An 18,321-nucleotide genomic window follows, 5' to 3' on the forward strand; every position below is an offset into this window, starting at 1 on the left:
GAAATCACTTGAATAATTAGAGCCAAAGAAATTCACTCTTCATTACTCAATAGCCACTCTCTGAGAAGCTCATTATGCTAAACATTTTTGGCCAAAGTATCAGATGAAGGTAAGTAATAAAAGTACTATAATGAATTCAAAGGATTTAATAATATATACTTTTAAACAAAAGACTAAGAAGATGACTTTCAATTAGAGGTTTTAAGACTGCCTCCTTCAAATCCCGCAGAAGCATCCAAATCACTGGGGATTTCTTGTCACAAAGCTAAGGGTTGCTGTCAAAACCAGAGGCAATTGCTCAGAGATTACTCAATGCAGGCACCCTCCAAGGAAATCCTGTGTTCAGTTCCTATGGCAATGAGGCTGCAAAGATGAAGTCTATCTTTCGGGTAAAATAAAAGTGCTAAATGACCACACAAAATGGTTCACGGATAAAGCCCAAGTACACAGTTAGACTGAAAGTAAAATGAAATCGCTGGGCTTGAAATCTTGGTGAAGGAGGACTAAGGTAAGGAATTTAATAAAATGTTTCCCAATCTAGGACAAATAAAATGAAGAAAAGCTTCATGAGCCTTATTTGATGAAGGCTCTGTCTCATAGCAAAGACTCAGCTGCTCTGATGAGCTGGTCATGAGGACAGTCAAGGACTAAAATAAAATAATTCCACCATAAAAATCACAACAGCTTGGTTTCCTATCCAAAATTTAAAAAAAAAATGTATATAGTGCTAGGGCAACCACAGCCTTCAAAGGGCATTTTATATAAAACTCTTCTCTGGGTACACCATATCAGGCGGCTCAACTGAGTGCCAGCACCCAGCAGTCAAAATTCATGGTTTGAAGGAGTTTTGACAGAACTGGTCCAAAGGGGGAGAAATTTCCTTTTTTAACAATCAGGGGATTTTTAAAAAATTTTCCAGCAACCAGATGTAACAGATTAAGCACGTGGCATAATTGTGTTCTTCCTTCTTTCACAGCTGCTCAAAAATGACATGTGTGATCACTGCTCATATCCAATTCACTCCATGAGAAAAAGTCTCAAGCATCTCAAAATCATTTAAAAGATTCTACTTAACATGCAAATAATATTCCTTTAGCACATTGAGAGACACGGCTGTATACTACTGCACAGGACCAAGACAGAAGTCCATTCTGCCACTTAAAGAGGGGTACGACCTGGATAGAATGACTTAACCTCTCTGGTCAACAGCTGCCTCCCTGGGGGCAACCTTTAAACTTACTTCCAATATTACTGTTTGAGAAGATGTGCATGAACACACCAACGGCTCAACATTTACTGTACATTAAGATAATAAATTACAAAGGACTCCCACAGTCCTTAATCGAAGATGACAATGTTTCACTTTAGACAATGTCTAAATTTACCACGGCAAACCCCCAGATTGCAGTCTGTTGACAGCAGAGCATCATCTAATCGGAAGGGCAAGACTGGGGGCACCCTCCCAGGCAGCAATCTGACAATTAATCACTGGTGTAAAAGATGTCAAGGCCAGACCACACAAGATAAGTCTAATCACCACTCTAACTAGCATTTTAGAAACCAAAGCAAATAAAACTTGCAGTGAAATGTAATGCATAACACTGTAAAATTCCTCCATTTTCTAATTCACTAGAAATGAGAAGAACCTTGCTTTCAAAAACAAAATGAAACCTTTCAATGGCATGCCGCCTACTCAGGTACTTGGTTCAGAAACTTCAACTTGAATCAAAAGGCACAAATTCAAAATTATTCCCATCTTCTCTAATGTAGGCAAAGAAAACCAGCACAGAAGCTCTAAAGATGGAAATATGCTTCTCCGAGCTACCATGTTTCTTCAGAGTTGCCGAGTTTCCCTAACAGAAAATGTTTCGAACTATTGCTTGTAGAACAAGGATTCCTGAGAAACCACGACACATCATCACTATTTCTTTGATTTTGCAATCTTCAAGCCTCATGTTTCATGTCCACACTGCAAGGGCTGAGCAAAGAGCTCATACAGTGTTAAGAAAGCCCTAAAGTTAAGATTTTGAAATGAATTAAAATGACTATGAAGCATCACAATATCTCTTTCAGTAATTGACATCAACTTTAAGAGTCAGAAGATCCATGCTAAGAAAGACTGAACAGGACATTTCATACCAAAAACTGCCACTTAAACTTTTTGGTCTGGAATTAATTAAACTACTGTGAAAAGTGTATTAAATTTTTTGAGTTGGTAGTGTCTATCTGTCTAAACAGTGTGCAGCTATGCTCAGTTGCTTCAGTTGGGTCAGACTCTTTGTGACCCTATGGACTATAGCCCACCAGGCTCCTCTGTCCCTGGGATTCTCCAGGTGAAAATACTGGAGTGGGTTGCCATGCCTTACTCCAGGGGATCGTCCCAATCCAGGGATCAAACCTGTGTCCCCTGCATGGCAGGTGGATTCTGTAAGTATTGAGCTACTGAGCGAGCTCAGTTTTTTAGGATGCTTTTAATGGTTATATACTTTATGCTACAAACTGCCTTCATATTATTCACTGTCCTTCAAACAACCAATAACACAAGGATCTCATTTAATGAAAAGAACAACAATACTGACATATATGGATTATCTATTTGCCTTCCTTGTAAACAGTATTTAATCACATTAGTATTACATATTATTAAAAGTTAATACACTATTGGAATTACATATCCTATATATTATAAAAGTCAACTTCAGTAAACATAATTACTCAGTGTTCTATTTCTTTTCTCTTTCAAAAAGAAGATTTTAAGGCTACATCTGTGGCCATTTTTATACATTATAAGAGATGTGGCAAAATATGACTGATGTATATCATTTAACTGTCATTTGGAAATAAAATATAATTTCTTATTTTAGGACACCATACTTAAGACTATCAACCATGTCCATTTAATTTCATGATTCACAAATGTTGACTTAAAACAACTCTTTTCTAGATTAAACCCAAATACACAGCAAGAACAGTTAATGCAAAATCAATGTTTTGCAGCAAAAGTTTATTTAATCTTATTGCCAGGAAACAGCACCTACACTTTCAGAGAATTATTTGCAACTTTCCAAGCGGTTGAACCCAGCCATTGTGATAGAAAACGACTTATTCCCTAGCTATGACTATACTAAAAAGAGATCACAGCAGAATAAAGAGTATAAACTTTAATGTTTCTTCTTTTGCTAACCAGAACTCTAATAAGAATCCATTAATCCAGCAATGCCTTAGATACAGATATCCACATTTTAAAATTCCTTTTAAACTGCAAATTCTGTTTGGGCCAAAACTGACACCTTATCTCTCTAATAGAGATCAGAAGTAAACAAACTAGACCACACCTCTGTTTTTAAATTACCTATATTGAGGACTTCCCTGGAGGCTCAGTGGAAAAGAATCTGCTGGCCAACGCAGGAGACACAGGTGTGATCCCTGATCTGGGAAGCTCTCACATACCTTGGTGCAACTAAGCCTGGGCACCACTACTGAAGCCTGCATGCCCTAGAGACCCCGCCCAGAAACGAGAGACGTCACTGCCAAGAGAAGCGTGAGCACCACAACTAGAGAGTGGCCCTGTTCACTGCAACTGGAGGAAAGCCACTGCAGGAACAAAGGCTCAGTGCAACCAGAACTAAATTAGTTAATTAATTATTTAAAAGCTCTTTAAAAAATACTTATATTTTATGATAAAAAACTTGCATTTATTTCCTCTCAAGGGAAGTCTCAAGACAAATTCTGTGAAAAGACACATTATTTAACCTGGAATCTCAGTTTCCTCATCTTTAAGGGTAGAAAGAATACCGTACGCCTTGCCACTTTTTAGGATTATTATGAGGATCAAGTGATAGAATGCACTTCAAAGTTATTTGCAAAGTCTAGATCAGTCTAGAATTCTTTGAGCTGATGGGAATGTTCTGTAGTTGTCTACCCTGTTGAACACGGCAGGCACTAGTCACATGTGGTTATTAAGCACTTGAAACGGTGCTAGTGCAAATAAAGAACTGATTTTTTTAATTTAAGTTGTTTTAATGACTCTTTCATAAATTTAATTAACTGAAATGTAAATAACCACCTGTAGCTGGTGAATACCATGTCAGACAGCACACTCTACAGTACTATTCACATGAATGAAACTATTATTTGATAAAATGAACTATCTCATGAATTTCCCCAGCCACTTGAAATGACTAAACAGAAGGGGAAGTAGTTAAGTCAAACTCAAATACTTGTCACTGCTAGTATTCTTAACTGTAAACAGAGAAGCTCAATTCTGTTGTTACTAAGCTAATGTTTTCATTTACATTCCTTTTTGGACCAGACCGAATGAATGGCATCTCATTCATCTTTGGAAGTAAGCAGGAGAACGATACCCTTTGCTTGAATGAATGAACTAGCTACCAGAGATATGAAATCTCCCACCTACTTGGGATATGGGGGCTATAGTAACTCATAGCCTTATTGTCATTAACTCAACATGACAAATGGGCTTCTTTAAACAATGAGACAAATTGCATCTTTCACCCAAAACAAACAGATTATGGAGCCATTCACTTGTGAATCAGAGTTATACAGAACCACCCAAGATACCTGTTAAGGCATGAAAAGGAACAGATTTTATTATTAGCTGTTTTTTACTGATGGAGAACTATGACATCTTTTTATTCTATTTTAACCTCAGTTCTAAAAACTCTTCCTTCCATGTAGTTTGTTCCACATCTTTCATTTATAATTTATCTACATATGGCTTTTCACAAAAGTGTTTCACTACAGAAATTAAAAATATAAAAGGTTGGCTTTTTTTCAAGGTCTTTAACCTCAATTTAGTTCTTTCCTTCTAATAATATGGAACAAAAACTAGTAAGAATCGTATCTAAAAGAATATGTCAAAGGGAAGGATCTTTTAAAGCCTCAGAACTCTTTAAAATGACACTTTAGTAAATGTACTTATTTTCAATGGAACAAAAAGAGTTGTTTGAACTAAATACAAACTTTCTCAGATGTGGTTCATTTTCAAGTACTATAATTGATAGCAACAGAAACAATTAGGAGGGTACTAATTTAAAAGGACTTGAGGTTACTGGTTGATCATCAAAAAAGTAAATTCTTGACAATAAAAAGTTAAGTTGTTAAAAATCACTGTTAAAATACTAAACTCACAAATAATGTAAAGAAATCTGTCAGGGCCCATCATGGCTGAAAATAACTAAATTCAGGATCAAAGCGCTAATCTACATTGGGGGTGTTTCTGTGTTGTACAATGCTTCAAAAAACACTGCAGAATATAGAGTGTGCTTCAACGATGTATCTTTGATGGAAATTAAATATTTAAAATTTCAATAACAAACATAATTAAATGGCAATCAGCTCAGTCTCGTGTTATCATATATCACATATATATGATATATATATATCATATATATATATATATAGCCAGAATAAATCCCATAAACAACCTTGTCATTTGGATTTACAAAAGCCAACTATTTGGGCAGGTGCGGCGGGGGCTGGGCAGGGAGTGGATCCGTAACTTAAATTGGTAGAAGGGGCAAATATAAGGGTAAAATACTGCCCATTCTTAATTATCTACATTTTTATAATAAATTTTTTCGATTACAGTAATAAACAGTCTATCTCAAACTGGTTTTCTCATTTTACTCAGCATAATATCAATTTAATTTTCTATGGTTATTTGGTTTTGGAGAGACAGAAAACCAGTAAACCTTCAAATCAGTCTCACTAATTTCGAAGATAATCTCTTAGGAGAAAATATGCAAAAGAAAACTGAAAATGCAGTGTAAGTGGATGATAAGGCTGAGTCCATTATCCATAACACTCCTCTCCTGCATCTGATTTGCCATCACTGCTGGCTCAGAATGGAGATAAATATTAATTGTGTTTGTTCTAAAGAGGGTCTTAATGGGAAATGAGAGTTGAATCACTGTGGAACATCCTTCCTTCAGGGAATGGTGATTTGTGGCATGCCTACTACATGCCAAGCACTGAAAAGACTCAAAGAAATGACAAAATCCCAAACCCCCAACAGTTTGCATTTCAGTGCAGAAAACTCCCAGCTAAATAAATGACAACAGTGGAATATGTACTTCTGCTCAAGATGTACCACGTTCCATGATCACACAGAGGAAAAGCATCTAGCTTACCCTGACTGGTCTGCAAAGGTTTCTGAAAGGAGATGACAACTGAGCTATGGACAGATGAGTTGGCATTTGGGGTGAGACTCAAAGGTGGTGATCTCAGACAGGCCTTTCAGGTACAGGAAACAAAATGAGTAAAACATAAACAAGGATGATACAGTGCAGGCTGCTCTCAGGAAACATGGAGGAATTGGGGGGCTGAGAATTTGGAAAAGTGATGTCATGATGGAGAGTCTACATTGAATTATACAAGTATACTTAAAATAATGTTTAATAAAAATTTATGGAAAATTTAATTATGCAAGTATAATTTAAATAATTAGTTTTTTAGACTCTACAAAACACAAGACTGATAAGTGGAATTTTTAAAGATTACAGAAAGGAAGGAAGGGAGGGAGGGGAGAAGGAAGGGTATGAGAAGAGACGGAGGAAAGGAAGGACAGAGAAAGAGGAAGGAAAGAGGGAAAAAAACAGAAAGAAACAGGAAGAGGAGAGGAGAGAAGGAGGCAGGAGTTGAGCAGGGAAAGGAACAGAAGGAAACAGAATGAGAAAGAAAATAAGCGAAGAAACCATTAAGAATGTGCTAAGAAAACATTAAGGGTGGAGCCGGGAAAGGAATAAAGAAGAAAGACAGGACAAATCGTTCCATTGTTTGGAGAGATACAAATCAGGAAGACACCCAAGGCAACTGACATTTCCAGCCTGACTTGAAAATAGGAACCTAGAAAAAAAGGACAGGAACACAAAGTTGTTTCAGGAAAACAGCTAACAACTTTACCTCTACACGTGTTGACTTTGAGATGCCAGATGGAATATCGAGGTGGAGCTATCGGAAAAGACTCTGATGCTGGGAGGGATTGGGGGCAGGAGGAGAAGGGGACGACAGAGGATGAGATGGCTAGATGGCATCACCAACTCGATGGATGTGAGTCTGAGTGAACGGGAGTTGGTGATGGACAGGGAGGCCTGGCGTGCTGCAATTCATAGGGTCGCAAAGAGTCGGACACAACTGAGCGACTGAAGTGAACTGAACTGACCTGCCCATCAGTTGGAAAAACAGGTCTTAGAATAAGCTACTCTTTATTATAAGATTCCCAATATGTTACTGGACACATGAAAGAATGCATGTGCTCTTTGATATCAACAGGTCATCTAAATATTAAAGGAGCAATGCTGGACAAGCAGAATTCCTAAGTTCCTCATGGTAGCCCCAACTTACTTTGCTTTTAGGAGCCAGACACTTCACACAGCTCTGAGCACGTGATGGGGAATGACACAAATTAGACATGCTAAGGGCATTCTGAACGTCTCTGCCTCCACACCCATTCCTATACTTACTTGTAGGCAAAGAATAAACCTAATTACACAACTTTAAAAACATATGGAAACTGGATGTATCTCCTTAACATTGAATCTTCATAGAAAAACCAACCTAAATTGTGCCTCATAACCAGAAGAGGGGAATACAACTCTGAGATCATCTATTAACTCATAAATTCCTAAAAATAAGTCCTTCAAACAAGAGGAATATGAAGTATATCAAATACATGGACAAAGTGTCCCTAAATATGGGGATAAAAGACTGCATCCTTAATTGATGAAATCAAAATTTGGCCCTTACGCACTCTATCAGAAGTATTTTCTGTAGCCAAAGTACCAGTGAAAATGAATCACAGTAATTGAAAAAGACATATCAGCAAAACTCATTACCTTTTCAATGATTTCAACTATAAGCTGCTAAGTCGCTTCAGTCGTGTCCGACTCTATGCGACCCCATAGACGGCAGCCCACCAGGCTCCCCCTTCCCTGGGATCCTCCAGGCAAGAACACTGGAGTGGGTTGCCATTTCCTTCTCCAAGCTAGTAAGTTCAAATAAAGCAGCATCACACTACAGAGACTGGATAAGAGACCATCACAAAGTCCCCAAATTCAAAGTCTCGCAAAATCGCTGAAGTCCCCAAATTCAATGTGACTAGAGAATATGAATCAAACAGATCTAGTGTACCATCTTATATCTCCTCCCTTGGCCTGTTTGCTTTTCTGGTTGGAGTAAACTCAGTCTTACAGTTGAGAAGGCCTTATATCACAGTGGTTGTGAAGATAGTTTTCTGTAGCCTATTTACCCTGGTTTACATCCCACTGACCCACTTCCACAACTCTGTGAACCTGGGCAGGTTACTTTCCTCTATGCTTACTCCCTCCTTTTCTAAAACGGACATAATGGTAGTGTCAACCTCAAGGGTTTTTATGAAGATGAGTTATTTAATACATGTACAGAGCTTAGGTCTATATGCAAATATAAGAATCCCTTAATAAATGCTAGCTATTATTAGGACTAAATCCAAAATTGGGGGAAAAAACAGGACATACATGTAGTTTTGATTATATAAGCTAAAAAAATAAAAGAAGGATTGGTCAAATTTAAAGTAATACAGAAAAATAAATTTTACATTTGATTTTGAATTAAAATTAAACAAGGTCTTCTTCGATATTCTGAACATGCTTATTAACACTGACTTTTAAGCTTCAGAATTCTATCGTGAAGAATTCAAGAGGTCTACGGGCTAATGATTCTCAGAAACAGACTCCATAAAGGAAATCAGAAAATGAAAGAGAACTGCTCTCCTTCTCCCAACTTTCCTGGGTTAGTACACTCCATATGTGTCTGTGTCTCCAACAGCTGTGTATATGCTGTAATGACAATGACCCAAGAAACAAAAACACTGAATAATCTGCTGACTTGATATGGCTAGCAGAACATGCCATTTGGGGATAAAATTTTTATTAAGAGTTGAATAATGCTAAATTGGATTGAATGTACAGATAGCCATGATTCCTTCTTCTAAACATTCTACCTAGAGAGGAATACAAATAGTCAAGAAAGTGATACATGTTCTCCAAACAACAGCAAATAAACTGAAAATCCAAGAAGGGTTGACATTTATCAGGCTGACCCTCCTGTAACAAAGCCCAATGGAGATTTAACTATCATGCAGGTAAAAGGATTAGTGAAAATGGTCAAACTATTCTATTCCACCTGGGTGGCTATTATCCAGCTCAGTTATCTTCATGATGAAAATAACCTGGTAAATGCCAGAACTTTGCTTCCGCTTTGCTTTTACGGCCTTAGGTTGAGCATATGTTTTATTTTGCACACTTTATCACTTGTTAAAGAGACACAGTCCTGAAAAATAAGTATGGCGTCACAGACCAAACACTCTGTACTCTAGAGAGAATCTGAAGTGATTCAAGTCTCATTCACCAGTTTTTGTTTTTTTTTTTAATGCAACTGTCCTCAACTCAGAAAAACAAAGCAAGAGAACCTCCTAAGCTCCACAACTTCCCTCTTGCTCCAGATCAAAGGAAACAGAAGGCAAATAAATAAATATTTGGAGGTTAAAATTCAAGAAAAGTCAAAATCAACCAAAATGAGATGAATGTTCTCTGGATTTTTCTCTTTTTTCCCCAGGCCAAACTGTAATCCCCTGTTCAAAGGAGTGTATGGGAACATGTTAAGAACCTTATAAAGCTCATAGAGTTAAGTATGTTGAAAATACAAATACAAAAGATGACTTCCTAGCTTGAAAATCTGTTCTTCTTGCTTCTAGCATGACATACTGTGCAACTCTGCTAAAAATATATTTATAAAACAGAAACGCAGTGCTCCTAGCTCAAACACAAGACAGTCACTGAGATTCTCCTGCTAACCTTAAAAATGTCTTTCAGGGTTAAAATGAATTTAGTAGCTGGCATCCTGTAGCTCCCTTCTTAGAGGCCTGAATAATGCAGAATAACAGGGAAGGTTTCCTAATATGTAAAGGCAACATACACATCATGAGCATTTATAAACTTGAGCTAGCTTAAACACTTTCCCGTGGGAAGCACAACTTGACAAGACTCTGACTTTTATAACCTGATCTGAGGGCTAAGAGCTCCCCCATAAAGATGACGCAAACACCCTAATGCACCACACATTAAGCCCCAATGAAACAGTAACATCCGTGTTTAACAACTCAGGCCTCCACTCAGCAATGGTTTAAATACAAGCATAATAAAGCAGATTAAAAAGAAAGAGGCTGTAATTACTTTTAGAAGAGCTCAATCTCTTCTCCTATTATTGGTGAGCCTTAAAGGCTGAACACAGGTAGCAAAAATTACATAAAGGGTTGCATCCATCATGTTGCATCCATTATTTTTAAAAATTTAAGCATAGTAATTGATAAAACATGCAGGGGAAATTTAAAAATTGAGAAAATAACATCCTGGTATATCTTTCCTTGTTTCTTCTTGGAAAAGATCAATATTTTTCTTCTGATTTCAGGGCTGGGTATGGTACCTCACGGTGTGGGAGGGGCGGGGGGCAAGAGGGATCTGAATTCAACAGGCTCAGAAATGCCTGTCCGGATTTTATGATGAACCTTTGAAATGATGTCCATTATCTGGCTGGAGATTTTTCGATTATGAAGGAGAAAAAGACATTCTTATCTGACTTTTTTTTTTTTTTTACAAATCTGTAATTCTTTGACTTCATGATGTATAATAAAATTTACACAGAAGTGGAAACGGTCAGTTACAAACATGTCCAAACTTCAATTATTAAAGCCAAATAGATGTCAAATAATCTGAATTTGAAACTAGAAATCTTCAAATTTGTTTCACTTATATCTTTCCCCCCCAACCCTATATATCATGCCTGCACTCAGGTCAGTTCAAATTATTTAAAACCATTCATGTCAAACCAAAATATAGATCAAAGCCACAGAGTTCTTAAGCCCTCTATTTTTGGCTTCTGTTCCTTTTTTTCTTGGCCTAAAATGTCATAAATCTCTCATTAACCACCAACTGTCCTGAATGTTAAAAAAAAAAAGTTAATTGAAAAAGATGAGTGAATTGCTCATCTATTACTTCAACTGGCTTAAATTACAGATTAACTTTAATAATTCCTGGAATGAAATGACTATTTCTCTGTAATCCTCATATTTACCAACATCTTTCTATCAGAATACACACAAGTCATTAATTTGCTATCAATTTCTGACAAAACTGCATTAAAGAAATTCTACAGTCAGCATTTTACTTCCTGCAGCTTTTAGTCTCCACACAGTTCACATGCCAAGGAAAGAACCTCTCAAATGGCATTTCAGCAACACAAACATATGTGGATGAAAAGGAGGGGGCGGAATTCAGATGTGCTTTTATTCAATTTGTGCATATAGGGAAGCTATCTGATATTTATTTCAGCATAAAAATATTAATAAGTTATTTATCTTCAGACATGTTTCTACATCAACATCTGGTGTGTGTATGAAGTATTCAAGATTAGCATTTGGCCTAAAGTACATTCAGTGGCCTTTTCCCAAACTGAAGAAAGTTAACTCCCTTTAGGCTGGTTTCTCTCTCCAATCATTGCTTCGAAAGAATCATCCACTTTTTCCATAGATCGCTGTTTCCAATTTTTAACCATATTATTTCTCTTTGGGAGGGAAAAAAAAAACGATTTTAACAAGATTATCTCCTTGAATGTGATGATCTACCATTTCTGTCTTCTTTACTGGGCGCTGCCGCAAGGATTTAGGAGACAGCAGAGTCTAGGATCAGCTGTTTTATTTCTAGTTCTATTAGTTCAAACTCAGATAGCTCCCACATCTGTTTTATTTCTAAAATCACTGCCCAGGAAAAGTGTCCAGCTCATTCTACCCAAACATAAACTTTACTATAAATAACTAGGAACCTAACAAATAACTGTTTGGGGGAAATGGAAGTGTGTTTAAAAATCTAAATTCTTCCAAACTATAGGCCCTTAGTAATCTTGGTTTCAGAGCCTTCCTGACAGCCAGGATCAGCTTTCCTTAGAAGTTGTCCCCAGAGTGAACAAACTAAAACTCTGACCGGAAATCCAGGTATTAACATCATATTCCTCACTAATTGTAAAACACCATTTCACATACTAACATTATTCACTTCTAACCCTTTTATCTAAGACACGTATTTGCTTTCCAATCACAGTTTGACAGCAAAGTGTATCTGACATAAGACAGTGAAATGATCTTTAATAAGACAGCAGTTCAAAGCATGTAGCTTTCATGCATAATAACTATGTTGGCTTAATTTGCTACGCCACAGAAATCATTCTATTTGTGGAAATTCACAAAGTAAGATGGAATTTTTAAGAGAGCTTTCCAAAGATGAAACTGGATTTTTTATATCTTCTTTATTTCTCCCTTAAAGTGATAAGACTGCCATTCTGACATTTTTAAAGGACGTGGAAATTTCTCTTCTGATCCCTCTTACGAGCATTGCAAAATATATTCACTACCTGTTATATATAACCTCTTCTCCTGCCTTTCTTAATTGGCACTAGGTCAAAAGAGAGGTCTAGAACAAATGTGGTATAACTACTGAGTTGATAAAAATAACTGATATTTTCAGGGATTGAGGAGGTCAAATACAGTGTGATGCGATTTCATTAGTTCTCTGGTACTTCTTCTAATCACTCCTGAGGAAGGTTAACATTAAACCTAATATGTTTTGAAATCCCTGGCCTAATAATACAATAAAAATCTACAGACTGTAACAGAAACGAATACACTTTCTCAAGCTGATCATCAGTGTCAACTATACTAAAATTGCTAAAATGAAATGAATACATTACTTACGGGTCCGTTCCGCATTTCATTCTATTTCAAATGGTGGATTTTTTTTTTCATCTCACATATGCCATAAACTAATACAGAGGGCAGATCAAAAAGGTATGCCATTTTTAATAAAAGTAGAAATCTAAATTACTACTAAATGCTTTCATAAATTGCCATTTTCCTTAAATACAAGAAGGAATGCTTTACTGGTCCACACCAAGGTCATTCTGGTGTCCCTAGTACTTACAATCACATTGACTTCTTTCTGAATCAATGTAAAATTTTATTTCCAAAGTTTCATTTGCAATTATGTTGCTTTTCAGTAGTACCTCTCTGCACCCACCAGTGTGACCCAATTCTGGTCCAGTTCAGCGTAAAATCAAATCCTCATCCAAGACACAGGAAAGACTCTCCTTGAAGGAAAGACTCTCCTTGAAGGAAACACTATAGCCAATTTTTATAATCTAAAACTAGAACAAAGCATGAATTACCATCATGTCGAACCATAAAGATTAGTGCCATTTTTGGAAGACTCTGAAAACATCAAATTACCATGAAATATGTTCAGAAATATGAAGCCTAGCTAATTCCATGAAAAGACTTTTCCCAGCCTAATAGAAATGTTGGGATTAGCTTCCATGATGAGAGGCTAAAGATAACTCTTGAACACACATTTGGATCAAACAAATGTGTCTGTCTCTTCTGCCTCATCAAGCAGGCTACCCCTTCGATATTGGAAGCTTGACTTTAACATGCATGTAAGATTTCACATTTCATTACTGATAACTTTCCCTGTACAAAGAGATCACAATACAAAGCACAAACCTGTACATCATAGGTCCCGTTTAGTAAAACAGGCCTTGAGGAACTGATATCCTGCAACACACCAGAAAGCACAGATCGGTTGACTTTCTGGAAGTCTTTGGAATGGCTGAACTGCACCATGTTATGAAGGGCCAAGATTTTGCTGTCCAGCTCAGCATCCTGCCTGGTGCGGTTATGCAGTCCTAAGTGATACTTTCGGAAGTGCTTAATCAGATCTGTGGGGTCGTTGCCATAGTAACCATATCCACAGATATTGCATTTAAAGTCCTGAAGCTCTGGAGACAGAGGTGCCGGGTCTGGGTTGTCATTAACCAGTACGTCGGTTTTCGATTTATTCAGTCTGACACCCCCATCTGAAGGCACTTGTGGGTTTTTTGAGGCCACTGAAACTGGGCTTGAGCCTTGACAATTGGCTTGACCACTCTGCGCTTGCCCTGTTTCCTCTGTAGCCTTCGGTGACATCTTCTGATCTTCCTTCATCTCCAATGAGTCCCCTGATGGGGTGCAGGCCATATCTTGAGGGTCATCTGCCTCTGCTCTTTGAGGAGACTTCAAGGGCTCACAGACTCCCCCAGCAGCTGGAGATGAGAAAGCCAACATATTTCTCTCTGTCACCTCATCATGTGAATAGGAGGGAAGGTTTCCTCCCTTACTGGGGCTTTCATAATTAAAGCCAGCCTTCTCACTCAGGACTGAGCTTTTCAAGTCCTTCTTGCTGCTAGAAGATGGATTCTGGACATGCAAGCTATGTTCCTCCTTATTATTCAGTTCTGTAGCATCACTCTGATCCGTATTTTCTGACATCTGATCTGCAGAAAATTCTTTGTTCTTTCCAGGTCCCTTGCTTTCTGTACCAACAGGCTCCAGGGTCTGACCCTCGCCTTCACTAGCAATGTTTCTCAGAGGGGGGTTCTTTTTCCGGACCATATCTGTAAAAACACAAGGGAAAGGAAGATACAGGGTTATTTGAAATTTGCAAGCATGTAATCTAATCGAGAACAATTTCCTTACTCTATTCAAGGCTTTTTAAGGCACAGAACAAAAAATTGTCTCTAGGAAAAAAAAATCAGTTTTAAAAATAGCATAAAAGTGAAACTGAAGCCAACAATTTACATTCAGAATTATTTTTGTCACAAAGGGTGGCTCATTTATTACTTTAAAATGGTTTCATGAATATCAAGGTATTAACTATTATTACTAGCTCTATCCTTCCTATAAGTTAATCTTGCCTGGCAATTACATTTTTTACTCAGTTTCTTTCTTCAGTTAGAGTTGATAGATAAATGTGTCTATATTTATCCATGTTATATATTATGTGTAATATGTACACATGTTATGTTTATAGAGTATATATAGTTGTTTATGTTTACAGAATATATATTTTGTGTTTATTTATATGATATGTATATGTGTATATAAACAACTATAAAGTGAAACTCGATACTGTTAGACACCATGCAACCAAGATATAAATATAGTTTTAACCAAAATCTCCTCAGAGTCAAAAGACAGAAAGAGCATGTTATAAACAAAGTGAAAAATGACTCTTTACTTTTAGAAATGGAGGATAACAAACGTTTCATCTCTACCCTACCGATAAATTATGTTAAGCCCTCTTTTGAGGGGGCTTGCCTGAAAGAAGGGGGACCTGCTACACATCAAAGTGACCAGGCTGGGCTTTGCTAGTACTCCATCCAGCATGATGGAAACCTACTTAAGGTTTCCAGGCACAGTGTAGTAGAAACAATACCAATCCCACCATTAGGAACACAATGGAAATTGACAATTGACTTCAGTTGAACCATGTGACATTGTCATTCTGGCAAACTGTTAGCAGTTGCCTCTGGTACACCTTCACATGCTCGCTCAACTGTGCCTTTAGGGTCCACAGAAGAAAACTGAGGGGAGTCTAATGAATCAGAACTCTAAGGGAGTTCTCTCTAAGGAGCTAAGAAACAAATTGTATCCTGTCAATAAAAGAATGCAGCAACAAAGCCTTGTGGAGAACTGATGTTCATGGCCTGTGTTCCTTAATCCTCCACCCAAACAACTGAAACGACTCTGTACACATCACCCCAACTGTCTCTCAGAAAAATTCACCTGTTGACCAATAAACCAAGCCTTCTTTACTAGCTGACACTACCACAAGGGCAGATTTAAGATAGTTACATCATGATTATCCAAAATGTCCTCTACTGGAGAATCCAAATCAACAGCACATTCTAGTTGTTCTCATGTATAATTTCTCTCAAGTGCGGAAGAACCACACTGGCTTTGGATATGCAGGTAAATCTTTGCTTGTGAAAAGCTGCTTATGCAAAATTTTTTTCACTAGATGGAATAAGGAATTGGTTAGAAGGTAAAAATTCACTTTCTTGAATAATGTCACAAATAGTATAACTGTACTTAAGAGAATACACTACTTTTCTTATATTCCAGAAACATCAGTCATCAAATATCCATAGACTCTCTCACACAGAACAATAACAACCAAAAAGAAAACACCTACTTATAGGATGAAAGGCTGCAGTTTCAAGGGAAGGTGATAGTCATGAGCCATGTAAGCCAGCCTGGCACGGGGACAGGGGATGGAGTGTGGTCTTTACCTTGGTGTCACTATCACTAGCTCCTAAAGTTAACTAAGCCATGTAACCATCATTTAAAAAAAAAATGGAACACTGGTTAAATAATTTATCTTATAACATCTGCATTTTAATGTCTCATTTGTTGATGTTGACATTTTAGGAGACTTCTATTTTTCTGTCAGAAGAGACAGTGCTTGGGAACTTGTACCAATGAATGGAAGACTGCAAGGCAGTTTCACTGGTAGTCAACAAAGGGAAAACTAAGAAGGAAAGAAAAAAAAGAGAATAAAAGGGAAGCTTGAGAAATAAGCTAGGGCCTAAAATACAAGAGTTTAAGTAAAAAATATACTGCTTTAACTTGACCTACAGAAAAGGAAATCAGAATTTACAGAGTATCAGCCATTCCTACACACAAAAATGTGATGACATCACGCCTTTCCCTCCAGAATTTCCTGTTTGTTTTTCCATTGGATTTAACATTGCTTCCATGATATAAATAAAATCCAACAGTGATGCACCAAAATGACATACATTAGCTATATAGAAAAGACAAAAATCTATATGAAAGTCAGGATTCATGAAGAAAAGAGGATGAAATAATCCAATTCATTAAATTATCCTTCCATTAAAATGAAAAGAAAATGGTTTATTTTATTGTTGTTGTTTAATCACTATATCATGCCCAACTCTTTTGCAACCCCAGAGACTGTGGTTCACCAGGCTTCTCTGGCCAAGGGATTTCCCAGGCAAGAATGCTGGAGTGGTTTGCCATTTCCTTCTCCAGAGGATCTTCCAGACCCAAGGATCGAACCCATGTTACCTACATTGCAGGCACATACTTTACCACTGAGCCACCAAGGAAACCCCAAAATGGTTTGTGCCCACATATCAAGGTCAAGGAGATGAGAAAAACAGCAAGATCTTACTAGCAATGGAACTAAGATAAAACACTTATTAGAGATGAAGAGATAGTAATGTGCTAATAATTGAAAAATTAATATATTTTCCCCAAAATACATGGATCTTGCTTATTTATTATCATCATGAAGTAAATGGTTATAGTTAAAAAACTATTCAACAAGCATTTATCTTGATTGGGAGACCATATGATTTGCTTAAATTATCATCCTTCCAAATTTCAGCGCCTTCTTCCACCCAAGAATAGACCTTTACAACTCGTATGAGTCACTGAATAAGGCCCTTAATAATATACATTGCAAAGAATGTTAAACTGCTAAAACTTCAAAGAAGCATCAGAAAGGTCACTTAGTTTTTTGGGGTTTTTTTTTTTTTTTTGCTGTGGAGGGAGGGGGCATGTTCTTTTTAGTTGCTTTTTTAAAAAAATCGTGGTTAATTTAGTTGACTACACTTTGAAGTAGTTACAGAAAAAATAATTTTTTACTGGAATGATATCGCCATAATTTTTCAGAATGACATATTATGTAAATATAAGCACATTTGCAATACTTTTAAGTGGAAGAAACTCCCCTAGCAACTCATAAGTTAGATACCATAAGACTAGACCCACCCTCAAGTTATTATCTCTAAGACAAATAACAGATTGCATGATGTTGTACTGTGTGCCAAGAACTTTTCCAGTTAACATTTTCACTTGAAGAAATAGATCACATACTTGTAAAATCATACCCAGCATTGACTTCATAAGGCATGTGGCTTTAGAGTGCTTTTTACAATTATTAATTCTATTAGTCAACTAGCAGGAGGGCTAATGCAATTGTCTTAGAAGATGCTCAGAAGACACAGAAGACATTTTGAGAGCTGATCTGTACATCTGCAAAACAAAACAAAAAAATATTTTCCTTCCTAAATGATGTAAACATATTTGAATGGATCACACCTAAAATACATTAATATGCCAGCACCGCAGGCTGCTTGAAAGATACCTGATAAAAGCAGGAGCAAAGCTTGGGCAAGATTTTCTCCCTCTGCTGGGTTTTAATAAAGCAGCAGGAGAAGGAGGAACACGATATAAAAGATTACAGAAGTCATTTTCACAGCTGACTGTGATGTTGGCAAAATTAGTTAAGCTCGAACTCCCCCTGAAACCTAAGAATCACAATACTTACCTATACTGGGGTGGGGATAAAACATCTTAATTAATAATTATAG

General features: G+C 37.1%; 1 protein-coding gene across 6 annotated transcripts in view; it reads right to left on the bottom strand.

Annotated features, from left to right (window-relative positions):
* TRPS1 (transcriptional repressor GATA binding 1) overlaps positions 1–18,321 on the bottom strand; it is a 281,676-nt gene that overhangs the window by 210,344 nt on the left and 53,011 nt on the right. For 5 of the 6 annotated variants that reach the window (XM_018058365.1, XM_018058364.1, XM_018058363.1 and 2 more), the window contains exon 2: positions 13,607–14,535. In XM_018058365.1, the coding sequence (XP_017913854.1) occupies positions 13,607–14,533 (927 nt within the window). In that variant the 5' untranslated portion in view covers positions 14,534–14,535. Of the gene's footprint in view, positions 1–13,606; positions 14,536–17,824; positions 17,984–18,321 lie in introns of all 6 variants that reach the window. The other variant, XM_018058362.1, reaches the window with a different exon arrangement.

Source organism: Capra hircus, chromosome 14 (genome assembly GCF_001704415.2).
Source record: "Capra hircus breed San Clemente chromosome 14, ASM170441v1, whole genome shotgun sequence".
Classification (NCBI taxonomy): Eukaryota; Metazoa; Chordata; class Mammalia; order Artiodactyla; family Bovidae; genus Capra; species Capra hircus.